This window comes from Thunnus maccoyii, chromosome 6 (assembly GCF_910596095.1).
Source record: "Thunnus maccoyii chromosome 6, fThuMac1.1, whole genome shotgun sequence".
NCBI classification, from domain to species: Eukaryota; Metazoa; Chordata; class Actinopteri; order Scombriformes; family Scombridae; genus Thunnus; species Thunnus maccoyii.
The window spans coordinates 35,120,913-35,136,921 of NC_056538.1; the positions used below are offsets into that span (position 1 = coordinate 35,120,913).

Consider the following 16,009-nt stretch of genomic DNA (forward strand, 5'->3'; position numbering starts at 1 on the left):
GAGTCCAGTATTAGGTGGACATCCCGAGAGTCCAGTATTAAGCGGACAGTCTGAGAGTCCAGTATTAAGTAGACATCCCGAGAGTCCAGTATTAGGTGGACATCCTGAGTAAATCTACCTTTGGGTCCTGGTGGTCCATCTTGTCCTGGAGGTCCTGGCGCTCCATTCAGTCCTGGGGGCCCTGAGTTTCCTTGGGGTCCCACGGAGCCATCTTCTCCCTGGGGTCCTAACCTGCCCTGCTGGCCAGGGAATCCGATACCGGCGTCCCCCTTTAACCATGGAGACCAGCAGAGCAGCAAGACGACGACATCAGTTCAATGTTCAAACACCTGGAAATGATTTCCTGTCTGTGTGTGCATCCATGTTACCTTGGGGCCCGGCATCCCCGGAGGCCCCGATGGCCCCGCTCGTCCCTTGATTCCAAAACTTGGCACACCTGGAGCTCCTGGGACACCCTTCATTCCTGAACAGATAAAAAATGATCATCTTCATCTTCATCTAAACATTCAGCTTAGCACTGTCTTCAACAGGCTTCCTAAACCTGACCTTTGACCCCTGGAAAGCCTGGAGACCCCTGGACAGAATACCCTTTTTCTCCTCTTTCTCCCTTTGGCCCAACAGATCCTGGATCACCAAGACGTCCCGTCACACCTGAGACCAGCAGGAAACAACAGGTGAATCAGCAGGTAAACATGCAGAACATGATGAAGCTAAAACACAAATATGATTCATAACATGTGAAGAAAAACATGGAGAGAACATTTTCAATGTTTAAATTGACAAAAAAAAACAAAAGAACAATTTGAGGTAACACTTTATTTGACAGGTCCCTTAATTTTAGTACTCTAGTAATATGCTGGTATTTAACAGTTAATTTCCACATTATATTTGGGTTCATATGTTAATTTGCTCTGTAACTGTAACATTTCTTGCAAAGAAATCTCAAAGAAATTTGAAAGGTTTATGTGAATTAACAGTTACACAGAAGTTACTTTTAGGACATTATTGAAAAAACTAATATGCTAATATCAGGTTTAGAACATAAAACTACACAAACTACTAAAACTAAGTATTTTCTGTCAGTTAAAGATTTGTCAAAAGTCCACTTTGTTGAGAAATTTGAAAAAGAGCATCTGCATATGAACCCGAATAAAATGAGCGGGTTCCCTACCAACTAGACCAATTTAACACTTTTTTCATTTTTTACTTATAATTTGTACCAACTGTCCTAAAAATGAGCCCTTCAACAGCTATTTACATCTACAGCACCTTTCCAGCCTTCTATAATGTCAACGTTCACTCGCTGATGGCAGAAGCTGCCAACCTGCAATCAGCAGCAATATGTTTCTAATGCAATTCCAGGAAATTGGTGTAAAATTAGGGGACCTGTAAAATAAAGCGTTACCCATGTTTTTATTTTTTAATTTAATTTCTGTGGTGGTCTTACCTTCAGGTCCGGGGTTTCCAGATAAACCTTTCTCTCCTTTCTGGCCCGGATCTCCTGGACTGGTTTTAATCTCACCAGGAGAACCTTTTTCCCCTGAAAGACAGACAGACATACAAATAATATATTTGTAAAATAAACATAATATATTATCAGTCCATCAGGTTTATCAGAACTTAGAGACATTTATTGTCTGACATGAAAACTGGGTGAGAGAACTAGAAAAGGGAGTCATATGAAAAAAATATAATAACTTCTATCTAATCTTAAAAAGTAGTAAAAATATAAATATATAATTGTCAAAGACTTAAAGAAACAAAAAGGAAATCACATCATAGACAGATGAAAATATTAATGAATAAAGAGATTTTAAATACATTAAGATTTGCGTTCAAATAAGTTGCGTCTCGTTGTTGTGAGATGCTGTGAGGACATCAGTATTTGCAGGGACAGCAGGTGTTTGTCTCTAAAAGTATTCAGTCTTTGTCTTAAACTTAAAGTTCATCGTTTTTCCAGTCTGCTTTAAACCAACAGTCAGGAGCCCAAATGAGCAGTGAAACCTGTTTTTCTTGTTGTAATCATAATCTTGCTGTGCAAAAATGTATTTAAAGTTGATCTGAAGCTAATATGAAGCTTCAAATGAGTCAAATCAAGTAGATATCTTTCAACGTTACAGTCTTTTTAGTGCCAAAGTTCCTCTTTTTGTTACTATACTTCCACCTGCAGCTCAACAGGGAAACACTGTCCGAGGAAACACAAAGAGGGAATTTGATGCTAAAAAGACTGTAAATGTGTCAGATATCCACTTGATATGACTAACTCAGACTGCTGAAGCTGAATAGAAGCTTCAGACCATAGATTATATGCATGCTCCTGCTTCTACTCTTAAACCTCTCCGTGCAATCTATCATTCTGCCCATAACTGGGATTCATTAGAACTCATCATTGTATTATTTATGAGAATGTTGGGTTGCAGTCATTGGCATTGAGAGGAGAACAGCACTGCATCCTATTTATATACAAAGCTCTCCTCTGCAAACTTCCTGGGTACCTGACACGTCCTATTCATTTAAATTTGATTCCACACTGCACGAGGTCCCAAGACTATTTGGTCCTGGAAAATCAATGTGTTGGCACTGAGATTGGAAAATCGGCTTTTAAATATTATGCACCACACATCCTCTTGCAGAAGAAGTAAAATTAGACGAGCTAATCCCTTTCAATCATTTTAAATCTCTTTTAGCTGACACAGGGCAGTGTGAATGTGTATGTTTTAATTGAGCTTTAACTTTTATTTAACAACTTTGTTTCTTATATTTTATATTTGTATTGTACTCAAGGTGTCCTTGAGGAAGAGAGCTTACTCTCGATGGCCTTCCCTGTATAAATAAAGTTTTGAATGAATGAATGAGATCAACTTTTAAATGCATTTTTGCACTGAATGAGTGTGTGGACACAGCGAGGAAAACCTCTCTCACTGTTCATATGGACACCTGACTGCTGTCCTTCAATAAGGTCGTCATGTCTGCCTGAATGTCTCCTGCAGCATCACGTGTCAGGACAATCTCAGCACAGTTTGGACTCATTTACTGCATTAAAAAAGTTTTATTAAATGTTGTCACGTCTTCTACTGACACTAGAACCAAACGTGTCACTCTCCTCATTTCTGGACAGTTAGGATTGATGTCCTCTGAGACGCCCGGTGTCCCTCCTCCAGTCCAGACCACAACTGGACAGTCTTACCTGGTTTTCCAGGATCTCCTCGCTGTCCCACAACTCCCATGTTGCCTTGCAGTCCTGGAAATCCAGGAGCCCCAATGCCAGGAGGTCCTGAAGGTCCCATCTGTCCTACTAGTCCTCTGGGACCAGTCTCTCCAAGAGGGCCCCTGTCACCTTTACGCCCGGGAGGCCCCTGTAGAAACATGAACCTCAATATGGCAACTTGTAGCATTTATTATCTTATCAGAAAGTACTGGATGTCCCAAAACTTAATCCAGCTACAGTATAATATAAATCAGAAATCTTTTTTTTTTGGTCCTCTAAAGTCCACACAAATGTTACAGAAACATCTTGGCTCCCCGTCTACAAATATCAAACCTATCAATATATCTGACCTCGCATTCGAAAAACAAGTTACAAAACTCATTCAGTCATGCTTTTATCAATTGATCAAGTCTTTTATCTCTCGACCTGATCTTGAGAAGGTGATACATGCTTTTATTTCATCAGGGTTGGATTATTAGAATTCATTGTATTCAGGGTTTAAAGCTAAAAAATGTCTCCAGCTGCACGGCTTTGAACAAATACTAGTGTCATGGTCCAACTGTGCCTCCCTCATTCCCAGGGGTTCTGCTGTTTATCCCTCCCCTGTGTTTCTTGTTGGTTCCCTGTTCTGTCTCTCTGTCTGAGTGTGACTCTCTGGGTGTCGCACTCTGTTTCAACCTGCAACCCATCCACTCATCAAGCTCCTGCAGTATAAAAACCCCGGCTCTACATTCCAGTCTTCACCAGATTGTTCAGTTCACCAACATGGTGTCATGTCATGGTAGCCTACAGGGAAAAGAGCTGAATATGGCTCCAAAGTTGAACTGCGTTTACCGTGAGGTAGGCTTGCCGCGGTAGTCGATGTTACTGGTGTTACAAGCTGTTGGGACACCGATTACATTACTTGCCCACCGCCTATTTGCCCAACACCTTGATGTCAAATGACTGCTTGTAATAACGTTTAGTGGCCACTTCATTGTATCTCTTTTGTAAGTTGTTTCTATGCCTGAAGACTCTCTTAGAGCTCTTTCCAAAAACCAAACATTTGACATCTTCTGCACAGAGCAAGCACTGTGTCCTAAGAAAGTTGCACTCTCACCAAAGTAAAATTTGCTCCTCTCTTGTCCTTTTTTGTTGCAAAAATCAATATACCTGTGTCTTCGTGTCTTCGAACTGATGTTCTAACAGCTCTCTCCTCAGGCTTAGCCAGGGGGAGAGGAGGCTAACTTTCCTATCTCACATTAAGTCAATCTTAATATTCATGCAACAGACAGGCTTAATTAGAATAGTTTAACCTGACAATCTAAGACTAGACTAAGGTCAAGATTAGTCTTAAACTAAGTTTATGCAACTGGCCCCACATCTCCCATGTCCACCACGTCCTCCAAATGCTTTAGGAGAACAAGCTCTTCATGAAGGCAGAGAAGTGTGAATTTCATGCCAGTACCGTCACTTTCCCAGGTTACATCATTGAGAGTGGGCAGGTGAAGACAGATCAGGATGAGATCAGAGCAGTGGCAGAGTGGCCTACACCTACCACCTGAAAACAACTACAATGGTTCTTAGGCTTTGCTAACTTCTACCATGGTTTCATTTGGAACTTCAGTAGAGTTGCAGCACCTCTTACCAGGATCACTTCCTCCTTCATTCCATTTTCCTGGACGTCCAAGGCCGAACAAGCTTTTTCAGAATTAGAGTCTCTTCACCACGGCGCCATCCTGGTCCAACCTGATCCCTCTCACTAGTTTATTGCTGGGGTTGATGCTTCTGACTGGGGCAGTTCTCTCCCAGCACTACGATTCAGACAAAAAGCTCCATCCCCGTGCATCTTTCTCCTGTTGCCTCTCCTCAGCTGAATGCAACTATGATGTGGGTAATAGGGAGCTGCTTGCCGTCAAATTGGCTTTAGAAGAATGGAGACGCTGGCTTGAGGGAGCTGAGACGCCATTTGTGGTGTGGACTGATCATAAAAACCTGGCTTACATTCAGACAGCCTAACGTTTAAACTCCTGTCAGGCCAGCTGGGCATTATTTTCTAGTAGATTTAACTTCACTCTCACCTACCGCCCCAGTAGGTTCCATAAATATCGAACCTGATGCTCTCTCCCACTAGCATGTTTCTGACCCAGGTAATGGTCCACCTACAGACGTTTCTCATTTCTTTTGTCTGCTTTACCGTTGTGTTACCACGCTGCTGCCATGAGGGTAAAAGAGGAGGCTGCACTATATAACTGTACAAGCTAGGTGGCAGCAGAGTGCTTGAATCCTGCTGACAGGATTTTAGGATAATACCCCCCCACCACAATGTATATTTCTTGTAGCTTAGCACCGTTATGTTTGTCATGTCTTAATTCAAGGCTGCCTTGTCACATTGTTTATTTGTTTTATTATGAGTTCGTAGAGACCATTTTGTGTACTCATCTAGTAATTGTTTTAAGTTAAATAGCGTTATGCTAACTCTGCTAGCTTTGCCATTTTTTATGGGACTTCCCATTGTATTAATATGTTGTTAGTGTCATGCTAAGGGAGGATTAGTGTCAACTGCATTCAAAATGTATGTAACAGTAAACATTTCATCGGTTAAATGTAGTTTAAATATGATCAGATAAAGTTGGAGGAAAACTTCCATTAACATATTGTTAAATTTAATGGAGCCGAGCTTACTGGTGAACATCTAAAAGATCATTTATGGTTTCTCATGAACAGATAATGCTCGTCTGCCTTAGCGACGCAGTTTATACATTTTTATAACTGCTGATTTATTAAATTTGAGTTCTACTGAGAGAAACATGACGCCGAGACGCAGGAGGTTTTCTGTGAATGATACATATCCAGAGCGTTGTGGAGTTGGTTTAACACTGACTACTGAGGGAACAAATGAAATGGTATCAATAGTATTCACCCTCAGTTTGGTCCGTTATGGTTAAGCTACAGAGAAGCGAGTGGGGAGCTTGGGAAGTGATAAATACATTTAAATATCAGAACCCATTTGCCTCTACGTAATCACTATATTCCTTTAAAATGGAGTGAGTACCTAACCAACCCCTGCAATATAAACCATTAAAAAACATGAACCAAATAAAATTAGTAAACTTGACATTTGGTTTTCCACATTTTTAATATTTGTAGCTCTTAAATGTAGAACAGGAATCACAGTTCCTCTACTAGAGGAGAGGGTCGAAGCCCTTTTTCATCTGGGCCTACATGGTATTTGGCTCAACTGTACTTGCTTTACTTTTCTGGATTTCGTCTTCCATTGCAGATCGTAACCCCTCAGAGTAGGTTGGTTATAGTAAAGAGAAGGTTGGTTATAGTTTGATAAGTTTGGTTATATTTAAGAGAAGAACCTGAGAGGAACCTACAACCACGGGTTGTCATGTCAGCTGCAACTACCTGCATATTAAACAGAGTTTTAATATGGAGATTTTGATATTTATTCCAATAGTCTATAAAGGCTGTACACAACAGCACAGACAATAGGCGGTCTTTTATAGCCCGTCCGGTCCAAAACACCACAGAATATTTGCACCAGCAACACTGGCTGCTCATCAGCTCTACAGTGTACAGCTGTTAATTAACTGTTTTAACTAAACATCAACCCGGACAGCAGAGAGAGTGCATTCATTATGGTCTACAGCCATTGTTGTAAATGGGCCTATAGGGTGCAGCCACCTGGAGGCTGGTGTGGATCTGATACTCACATGGTTCCCCTTCTGGCCCTTAATGCCTTTCAGTCCTGGGAATCCCAGAGGTCCGTCTTTTCCCTCCAGGCCTGGTGGTCCCGGCTCCCCCCGGTCCCCAGACTCACCCTTCTGTCCTATCCTCCGCATGATGCCGGGGTCACCTACAGGACCGGGGGTCCCCGGTGGTCCAGGGATACCATAGGAGCCCTGAGAGACAGACAGGCAGTTAGTGCCTCTACTTCTGGTCATCAGTGATTTTCTTTGGACAGCAGCTGTTCCCTCAGGTGATAAAATTATATTTCAAACATTGTTTTTAATACTTCCTGCGTCTAATTTGTCTAATCTACTCGGCTCTTCAGATGAGGTGGAACTCACACAACAATGAACAAAAGTTCTTAGTTTAGTTCCTTTTGAGCCTCTTTTCAACTTAACAGAAGGAACTTTACTTGCTGTAATTTACTTATATTATTATCATTATTATTATTATTACTATTATTAAGTATATTATACTTATTATAGTCACATATATAACTTGCTGTGTGGATGTGTGGGGAAATTCATATAAAACAAATAATAATCCAATCTTCACACTTCAAAAGAGAAACATAAGGACTGTAAACAAAACTACTTTTAGAGAACCAACAAACTCACTGTTTATGGAACTAAAGGCTCTAAAATGGTTCAGATTATGTATAGAGAAAAAAATCAATTACTACTAGAAAGTATCCTGATATAATCTGAGAGGAATTTACATGATAATCTTTGAATTTGAGTGAAAGGTGTGAACTTATGGATCAGCTACAGTAAAGAACTGAAAACATGAAGAGCAACAAGTAAGTTTAAAATAACTTACTGAACAAATATAAAAATAGATGATCAGAGAAGAGCATTGGCATAGAAGGACAGGGATACATAAGTTGTTTTATTTTGTGCTGTTTGCTGCTGTTGTGTGATGTCACCGTCTGAGGTCAGACAGGACGTGTTGTCGTCATGGCGACACGCTGTGTCCAGCATCTACATTATAAACTGCAGTTTCAACCTTTAACCTTCTTCACACTGCAGAAATCTTTAAGGTGTTATTGTGTTTTCAACTGCTGCATTTGAGTATCTGCCTCTTTTTCATGTGTTTGTGTATGTATATGTGACCTGTTATTGATTGCAGGCCAAAATACATTTCAAATTAAAAAAAATAAAATCAATTTCAAATTTCAAAACTTGGTGCACATCTACATTAAACCTGCTAAACTCTAAAACAACCTGCGTCCACAGCAGGAGTTTCAGCTCATTTCAGCAAATATCTCTGTCCACATTAAAAACAGGTCATTCTCCTCCTACTGGGCATGTGCAGAGGACAGACAAGGAAGTCAGCCACAGAAAACCAGTGAAGAAGAAACAATATACTGTTTCTGTTTCCATGGCGGCTTCCTGACACGTAGTTTTGAGTAGAGAAAGGTGATAGATGACTACATTTAACTCTGAACAAGCTGTCAGAGCAGACAGTGAATAGAACAACACTCGCACGAAGCCGTCCACCATTGTTGTTATTGTGTTTCTTCTTCTTCATCTTCTAATAAAACGCCCGCACTGCTGCCATCATCTGTTCTGTCAACAACACAGTCGTCCTGTTGTTCTTTGTGTTACTACTGATGACTGATGTGTGAATGAAAGAATTAGAGGAAAAAGAAACTCACTGCGTCTGTCATCTCAGAGTCTATTTCCTCTTTAACCACCATGAAACAAGCTAATAAAGGTTTATTTATTTCATTCACTCTCTCACTCTAGAAACTACATTTTTCCTCAAAAGGTTCTTGGTTCCCTGAAAAAGTTCCTGTGGTGAAAACGCCCGACTGGGTCCAAAGATCCTGGAACTTTTTGGGGAAAAAGGGCTGTTAGTTTTATGCTCCAGCAGTGTGAAGAGCGCACTCATCGCTTAACTTTTCATGTCCTGGGAAGATGCATTTGAGCGGAAACACCTAAAACAAACAGATCTGCAGCCACAGATAACAGAGCGAGAGGAGAGTTCAGGTCCACTGTCATAGCACGCTTCGTTATTTTCTGTTTTTGTGGCCAAATTTGTGTTTTGCCAGTGCTGGAGGGCAGATTGAATATATCAGGACAGTCTATATCTTTATGAAAACCATCAACCCTGCATACGTCTATAATACCATAAAGTATTCTAACATAAACACACATACATACAAACCACTGTCTGTCCATGTTTGTAAAGTCTCCCTGCCTTCCCCCAACCTGGATCAACTACTAAACATTTTATATATTTCTATATAATCACAGACATTATTTCCCTTCACACTATTGATCTGAGCCACAGAGCGTTACAGAGACAGAGATGTCTAATAATCTGGAGTTTATGATGAGCTTTCACTTAAATACCAACAGACATAGAAGTAAAAAGGTAAAACTTCAGGTAAACAAGCTTTCAAAGACACGTCGACGTGTCAGAGACTGGTGTGCAGGTGTAGTGAGTTTAGTTGGATCCACTTTGTGTGTTCGGGGACTTCAGTGTGATCAGCATATTCACAAGAGTTTAAGTAGGTGAACTGAATGTGGAGGTGAGCTCACCTGTGGACCAGGTGCTCCTCTAGTACCTTTCACTCCTTTGAGACCTTTGGGCCCCGGAAAACCTGCAGCACCTGGAAACAGAATGACATCACAGAGACAGGTGTGTTTTACCTGCTTATCATCTGTATACTGACACTGATCCTGCTGATTGGCTCAGAGTGAATCAGTTCAAACAAACTACGGACTTTTACTTTGGTATATAATGAAGCTTTGATTTTGAAAGGTAAAGGTTGTCATCTAGCTCAGAATCTAGTAGGGTTAGGGTTAGTAATTGAGTAAAAATGTCTTAAATCAGGTGTTTCTGGTTCTTACCTTCCCTCCCATCTTCACCTTGCTCTCCTGGTTTACCCGGAGGTCCGGGGGGGCCAGAAACAACAGGACAGGCCACACAGACGTCCCCCTTCTCACCTGACAAACATCAATCAATCAATCATTCACATACAGTCCCATTCCAAACTCCCCTCAGAAATCTGACATTTTAATCCTCAGTGGAACTGACCACAGCATCATATATCATATTATCGTGTCATGTGACACCATAAGCCCTGTCTCACCCACTCACCTTTCTGTCCCTCCCCTCCTCTGGTCCCAGGAAATCCTAACAGGCCTTTCAGACCTCGAACTCCTGGACGTCCAATGTCTCCTGGCAGGAAGTCTGACAGACAGAAGACAAACATTAAATCACACTGCTGAGGATATCTTCTCTTTTAAAGGAGCCAGACTAAAGTTTCCCCCTGATTTCAGTCTTCGTGCTAAGCTCAGCTAATCTCGTCAACTGTCATCTCCTTATTTGACTCTGGTTAAGACAGAGAGCTCCGCATTACTGAAACTTTTCCTTTAAATATATAAAGTCTGATACAAACATCAGAGTAGGGATGTGCAGAGAGCGCAGTATTTGTATCTGTATTTGTTGAGGCAGCAAAATTATTGTATTTGTATTCGAATAAAAGAAAAAAATGTTTTTTTTATTTTTATTATACTCCCTATTTTAGGATATTACAGTGTTAAAGTAAGTGTTCTTCATTAAACCATATTGAGAAGGACGGTTCCCATACTGGGTCTCAAACCCCAGACATCTGTGCTGCCCACTCATCAGCTCTGCCAGACAGATGTGCAGCTGTTTATAGACAGACAGCGATGTAACCTTAATACACTACAAGTCCGAACTGTTTTTGACACTTTTTTTTCCTTCCCAAAAACTAATAATTTTTAAAATATTGGTACGATATAAAAGTTTGTAAAAACTCATTACTTGTGCATCTCTGAATACTGTACCAACATCAGAGGCACCATGAGGCCTCCCTGAGGAACTCAGCTTTAGATACTGTATGTTTTGTTTTTCTTGAAAGATGATCTGAGACTGTGGATCAGAGAAGACCTGGACCAGGACCATCACCTGGTATTCCTGGTTCTCCTGGTTCCCCCTCAGCTCCAGGAGCTCCTGGCACTCCATTCTGTCCTGGGGGCCCTCTTTTGAAGGGACCTGGCTCTCCTGGTTCTCCTTTTTGTCCGGTTGAGCCAGGTGGCCCCTGGGGACCCGGTGGACCGGTAGGACCCACGCCTCAAGAGAAAAACAGTCTTTATTCTTTATATATGCTTCAACTTTATTTACTTAATAGAGACATTAAGGTTTATCTAAAATCATTTTCATTATTGATTAATTTTGGTTAATTGTTTAGTCTATGAAATGTCAAAAATATTGAGGTGACATCATCAAACATTTTGTTTTTATTTGACCAAAAGTCCAACATCCAAATTTATTCAGTTAAAACAGAAAAGTTTCAAACGCTCACATGAGGATCTGGAAACATTTTTCACTGTTTTTTCTTGAAATGACTGAGACAAGTTAGTTATTGATTATCTTTCAGTCCATTGACTGACCAATTAACTGATCAATTAATCCACTAATCCTGATATAAAGTATTTTATGATTAGAAATAGTCAATGTTTATTCAGTGTAAATTTAACATTTTATATATACATAATAATATATATATATAATTTTATATATATATAATATATATATATACATTTTATATTTATATATATATAATATAATAAATTAATTTGTCATATATCTTAGCCACATATGTTTAAGGTTAAGAAAGAGGCCAAGGGTCACATGGTTCCTAAGTCTCTAAGAAGAGAAAACAATATTTATCATGAATGTCAGTTTATGCTGACATAAAGCTATAATGTCTGGAATGGTGTGGAGTGTTCCTTATGGAAAACATATGTGCCTTTGATACTTCACCAAATAGATTGTACGGTAAGAAATTTGAGTGTTGTTCCAGATGTTGGGCGTGAAACATATATAAGGTATCTCACACTGTTGTCTGTCGTCTATCATTGCTTACCGTATTCTGTATGCTGTGACAATGATTGAACTGGGCCTGATATACTAATTATTTGAAGACAGTTACTCTGTGGACCTGGAATTATTCTTTGGATGAGCAGAAATCACCTTCATTAACAACTCTTCCTTACAAATCCTTTCATACCTGGCCCCCCCTGCAGTCCAGGAAACCCGATGAGTCCTGAAAGAGATCAGAGAAGAAGATTAGACATCATATCACATGACTTTACAGACCTGCTAGCATGACAACATGCTAAGAACAGCAGAATCGATGCTGATGCTGGTTCAGATCAGTTTTCCTGCTTACAAACGAAATTAAACATTGATGATTGTCCAGAAATATGATTCAGGACACACACTGAAAATGTATTTAATTTATTCTGGTGTTGTACCTCTTCTTATGCATTATTGGCGGACTTTCTGGGGAAGACCAGGGGTGACATTTATAACCATTGCGTGCACACAAAACGGGGCCTGAAAGAGACGTACGCCACTTCCAACACTTAAGTCGTGATGTATAAAAACAAATTTGAGAATCTGTAAGTAAACTCTGATCTATTTGTGAGAACATTTTGGAGACAGGAAACTGGCGACGCAGATGATGAACTGAAGCCAGATTGTATAATGATCCTCTCACACATTTAATGATACTAACATCACATGGTAATTATAGATCCATGTTTTCGTAAACATTCAAACCAGCAGTGTTATTTGTGCTCCTGCCACTGAGCCATAAGTATTCCATAACTATTCTACAACAATCCCATAACTATTCCATAATTATCCCATAACTATTCCACAACTATCCCACAACTATTCCACAACTATCCCACAACTATTCCACAACTATCCCATACCTATGCTGTAACTATTCCACAACTATCCCATAACTATCCCGTAACTATTCCACAACTATCCCATAACTATCCCATAACTATCCCACAACTATTCCACAACTATTCCAAAACTATTCCATAACTATCCCATAACTACTCCACAACTATCCAACAACTATCCCACAAATATTCCACAACTATTCCACAACTATCCCATAACTATCCCACAACTATCCCACAACTACATCAATATTCAGGAAGGCTTTTGAATCAACCATGTATGGTTGAATGTGGGCGTAGACGGCGGGATGAGGCTGATCCTCGTGCGTTGTTGGGAACTGAACTGTACATACTCTCACCTTCATGTGTTTCCTTTTTGTGTGCGTTGTTTTAATGGTTTTTGGTGCGTGTTTGCTAGTTTTGTTCTTTCTTTTGCATTGAAACTGAGATCAAAGATTGAAATAAAGAATATCTTAAAGATGTTAAGCTTCCTGATGATACCTTGCTCTCCGGGGGCTCCTGGGGGTCCGCGGGGCCCCGGGACACCAGGCTGGCCCTTCAGGAATCTTTTCTTCCAGACTGTCTGAGAAAAACACATCAAAACATACTTAATCAGATATCTGACCCACCTTCTGACTTTCCCACCTTCATCCAGGTCTGTGTCAGCTGTTCTATGATCAATGAACAAACTGTTTCAGCTTTATTGATCAATTAGTAAACATGATATCAATCATATGTTATGGTCAAAGTGCAGGAGAGTGACTTCCTCAGATTACATCTTTTCTCAGGACGAAGTTTAATATTTAAAAAAGAACTTCTGATAATTTATCATCAAACTGTGTTTATTCTGATTTTTGTATTGTTTTAAAACTACATTATTTTAAAAGTATAGAAATGACAACAATTCTTCTTAAAATCTTTGAGCATCTTAATATTTTGTAGGTTGTTTTCGTGGTTTGAGGAATGAAGCGTTTCTCTGATTGAGGTTCTCTTTGTGAACTCAAAGTGGATCTATAACAGCAGACTCGAGTCTTTTTGATCATGAACGCAGACACTGAAAGTCCTGAATGAGTTTTTCCTCGAAAACAGGAGAAATATGGATTCAACACTGAATGAACTAGGATAGGTTTAGAATATAGTTAGAAACAAGTCTGTTTCAGCATCTGTAGTGCCTCCCTTATATTATCTATATATTATATATTATATCTCATGTAATATATTATACAGTACGGTCATCATCATCGTCAGGAGGCGTCTGATCATCTGCAGCATGACAACGAGCCCAAACGTCCAGCCAGAGTCATAAACATCTATCTTCAGTCTCTGAAGAACTGTTGAACTTCTCCAAGATGCAGGAACAACCGACCTGCCGAGTACCTGCTGCTGTTTTAAAGGCAAAGCTGCTCACAGCAGATACTGATTTACTTTAGCTTTCTGCTGTTTACTCAACTTTGGTTCAAGTTAACTGATTAATAAAAACTATTCAAAGCATCCTCCCTTTACTGTTAGTGCCTAAAACCTGTGCACAGGCTGAAGCTTCTCTTTAATTTGACTTTCTGTCAACATTGTATTCATCAGAGAAAAATCAACAAAAAAAAACATAGAACAGTTGAGACTCACTTCTCCTGGAAGACCTGGAGGTCCTTGGACTCCTTTCTCCCCCTGAACACAAACACAAACACACTTTATAGTAGTGAAACTCCCCACCAACATAAAACACACTAAAATAAGAAGTGCTGAGTTGTTACTTTCAGTTATCGCTGTTCTTTTATTGTTTTTATTTTTCTTTTTGTTTCATTTGACAGTTTAGTTTTCACTCTCTGTTTCTGTCATCTTGCTTTTCTTTGTATTTAACGTCTTTCTTGTTTTATTGATCAACGTGATTTTAAATAGTTTGTTGTATTTTGTTTCAGTGTGGAATGTGATGATCCAAATAAAGAATAAACACTGACACCTCGCGGTGCAGTACTGTAGTACTACTACAGTAGTAGTAGTACTACAGTAGTAGTAGTACTGCAGTAGTAGTAGTACTGCAGTAGTACTTCACACAGTACTCACCTCAGCTCCTTCAATACCTGGAGGACCCAGATACCCGCGATCTCCTGGGTCTCCCTGCAGACACAAATAAAAGCACACAAAGTTCACGTTCAGTCGACTTGCTCTCTCGTGACTCTCGCTGACGATACTGAACACGCTACACACATTTAACGTGTTCTTTTGTTTTATTTTAGTGTACAGTTTTTTCTTTCCACATTGCCTATTGCATCTATTTCTATTCAGCTTAAACATTCCTAAAAACTCACAGATTCATTGTAATAATCAAACAGTTTTAAAGTGATCAGATTTAATTATTAATCTGTATTTGTTTGATGAAAGACTCAAACACATCTGATCCTCCAGAGCTGTGACAGAGTAGAGCATCTGTCTCTAACTGATGATCTTTGATGAGTTCAGACATCAACCAGACAACAAACATGGTTCAGTTTGGGCCAGGTCTGGTTCTGGTTCTGGAACCTGTAGGAGGACAACCACTTGTTCTTTAGTTGTATGAACTAATCTTTGATTCCTAAGAAGAAGAAAAGACAGATTCGTTGGTAAGAGCAGACCTTCGGCCTGCAGAACTGACCTTTGTAACCCTCTAAGTGGGGTTTGATCAGTGATGCTCAACTGACTCAGAAAGACCTCCTAAGAAATTATTTCTGACCAAACATCCAAAGTTTATGGCCTGAACTAAAAGCATAAACTGACCCTAAGGAGAAAAACGAGTCCCACTTTAGATGGAGCACAGACTCTCTTAACCCACACTCCTCTGGACTTAATGAAGCCTGAAATTCATGTAAATTAAATGTCTGATCATTATGCAACTTATATCATGTTATTTGTCATGTAAATACAAGAAGAACAATATAACTTTCATAGTTGTGTGACTATCTACTAAAGAGATACAGGACTTTGTACTACAGGTAACAATTCTGCCCTCTAGTGACAAGAGTTAAATTCCCTTTATGTTAATAGTTAATGATATTTGATAACAATGTATTTGTATTTTAAAATCACTTAAACTTGTGATCTATTAACCTCATAGACAATCATATTTTACCGGTTAAATTAGACTGAAGTTTCTGAAGTAATAGAAAGTAAAGATATAATGTTTGAAGAATTTCAATTTAAAGTTTTCTTTTATTGTTAAATAATAGTCACACTGAATGCTTTTATACTAGGGAGAAAGAGTTATGTTCAACTTATATTTAAATATGTTTCTGAAAGTAATCTAATCACATCAGTGTTGCTGACTTTATTTCCTTTCACTACAGTATTAAACTTTATTTCAGTAGATGGTTTGAAT

The 16,009-nt window shown here is 39.5% G+C and overlaps 1 protein-coding gene across 3 annotated transcripts in view; it reads right to left on the minus strand.

The window, feature by feature from the left end:
• col4a3 (collagen, type IV, alpha 3) overlaps positions 1–16,009 on the minus strand; it is a 70,271-nt gene that overhangs the window by 26,847 nt on the left and 27,415 nt on the right. For all 3 annotated transcript variants that reach the window (XM_042413799.1, XM_042413798.1, XM_042413797.1), the window contains exons 18-31: positions 14,722–14,775; positions 14,284–14,325; positions 13,165–13,246; positions 11,973–12,008; positions 10,868–11,032; positions 10,034–10,126; positions 9,784–9,879; positions 9,472–9,542; positions 6,910–7,098; positions 3,188–3,356; positions 1,448–1,540; positions 547–651; positions 369–463; positions 119–269 (exon numbers count right to left, since the gene is read on the minus strand). In XM_042413799.1, coding sequence (XP_042269733.1) covers positions 119–269; positions 369–463; positions 547–651; positions 1,448–1,540; positions 3,188–3,356; positions 6,910–7,098; positions 9,472–9,542; positions 9,784–9,879; positions 10,034–10,126; positions 10,868–11,032; positions 11,973–12,008; positions 13,165–13,246; positions 14,284–14,325; positions 14,722–14,775 — 1,441 coding nt within the window. The remainder of the gene's footprint in view (positions 1–118; positions 270–368; positions 464–546; positions 652–1,447; positions 1,541–3,187; positions 3,357–6,909; positions 7,099–9,471; positions 9,543–9,783; positions 9,880–10,033; positions 10,127–10,867; positions 11,033–11,972; positions 12,009–13,164; positions 13,247–14,283; positions 14,326–14,721; positions 14,776–16,009) is intronic.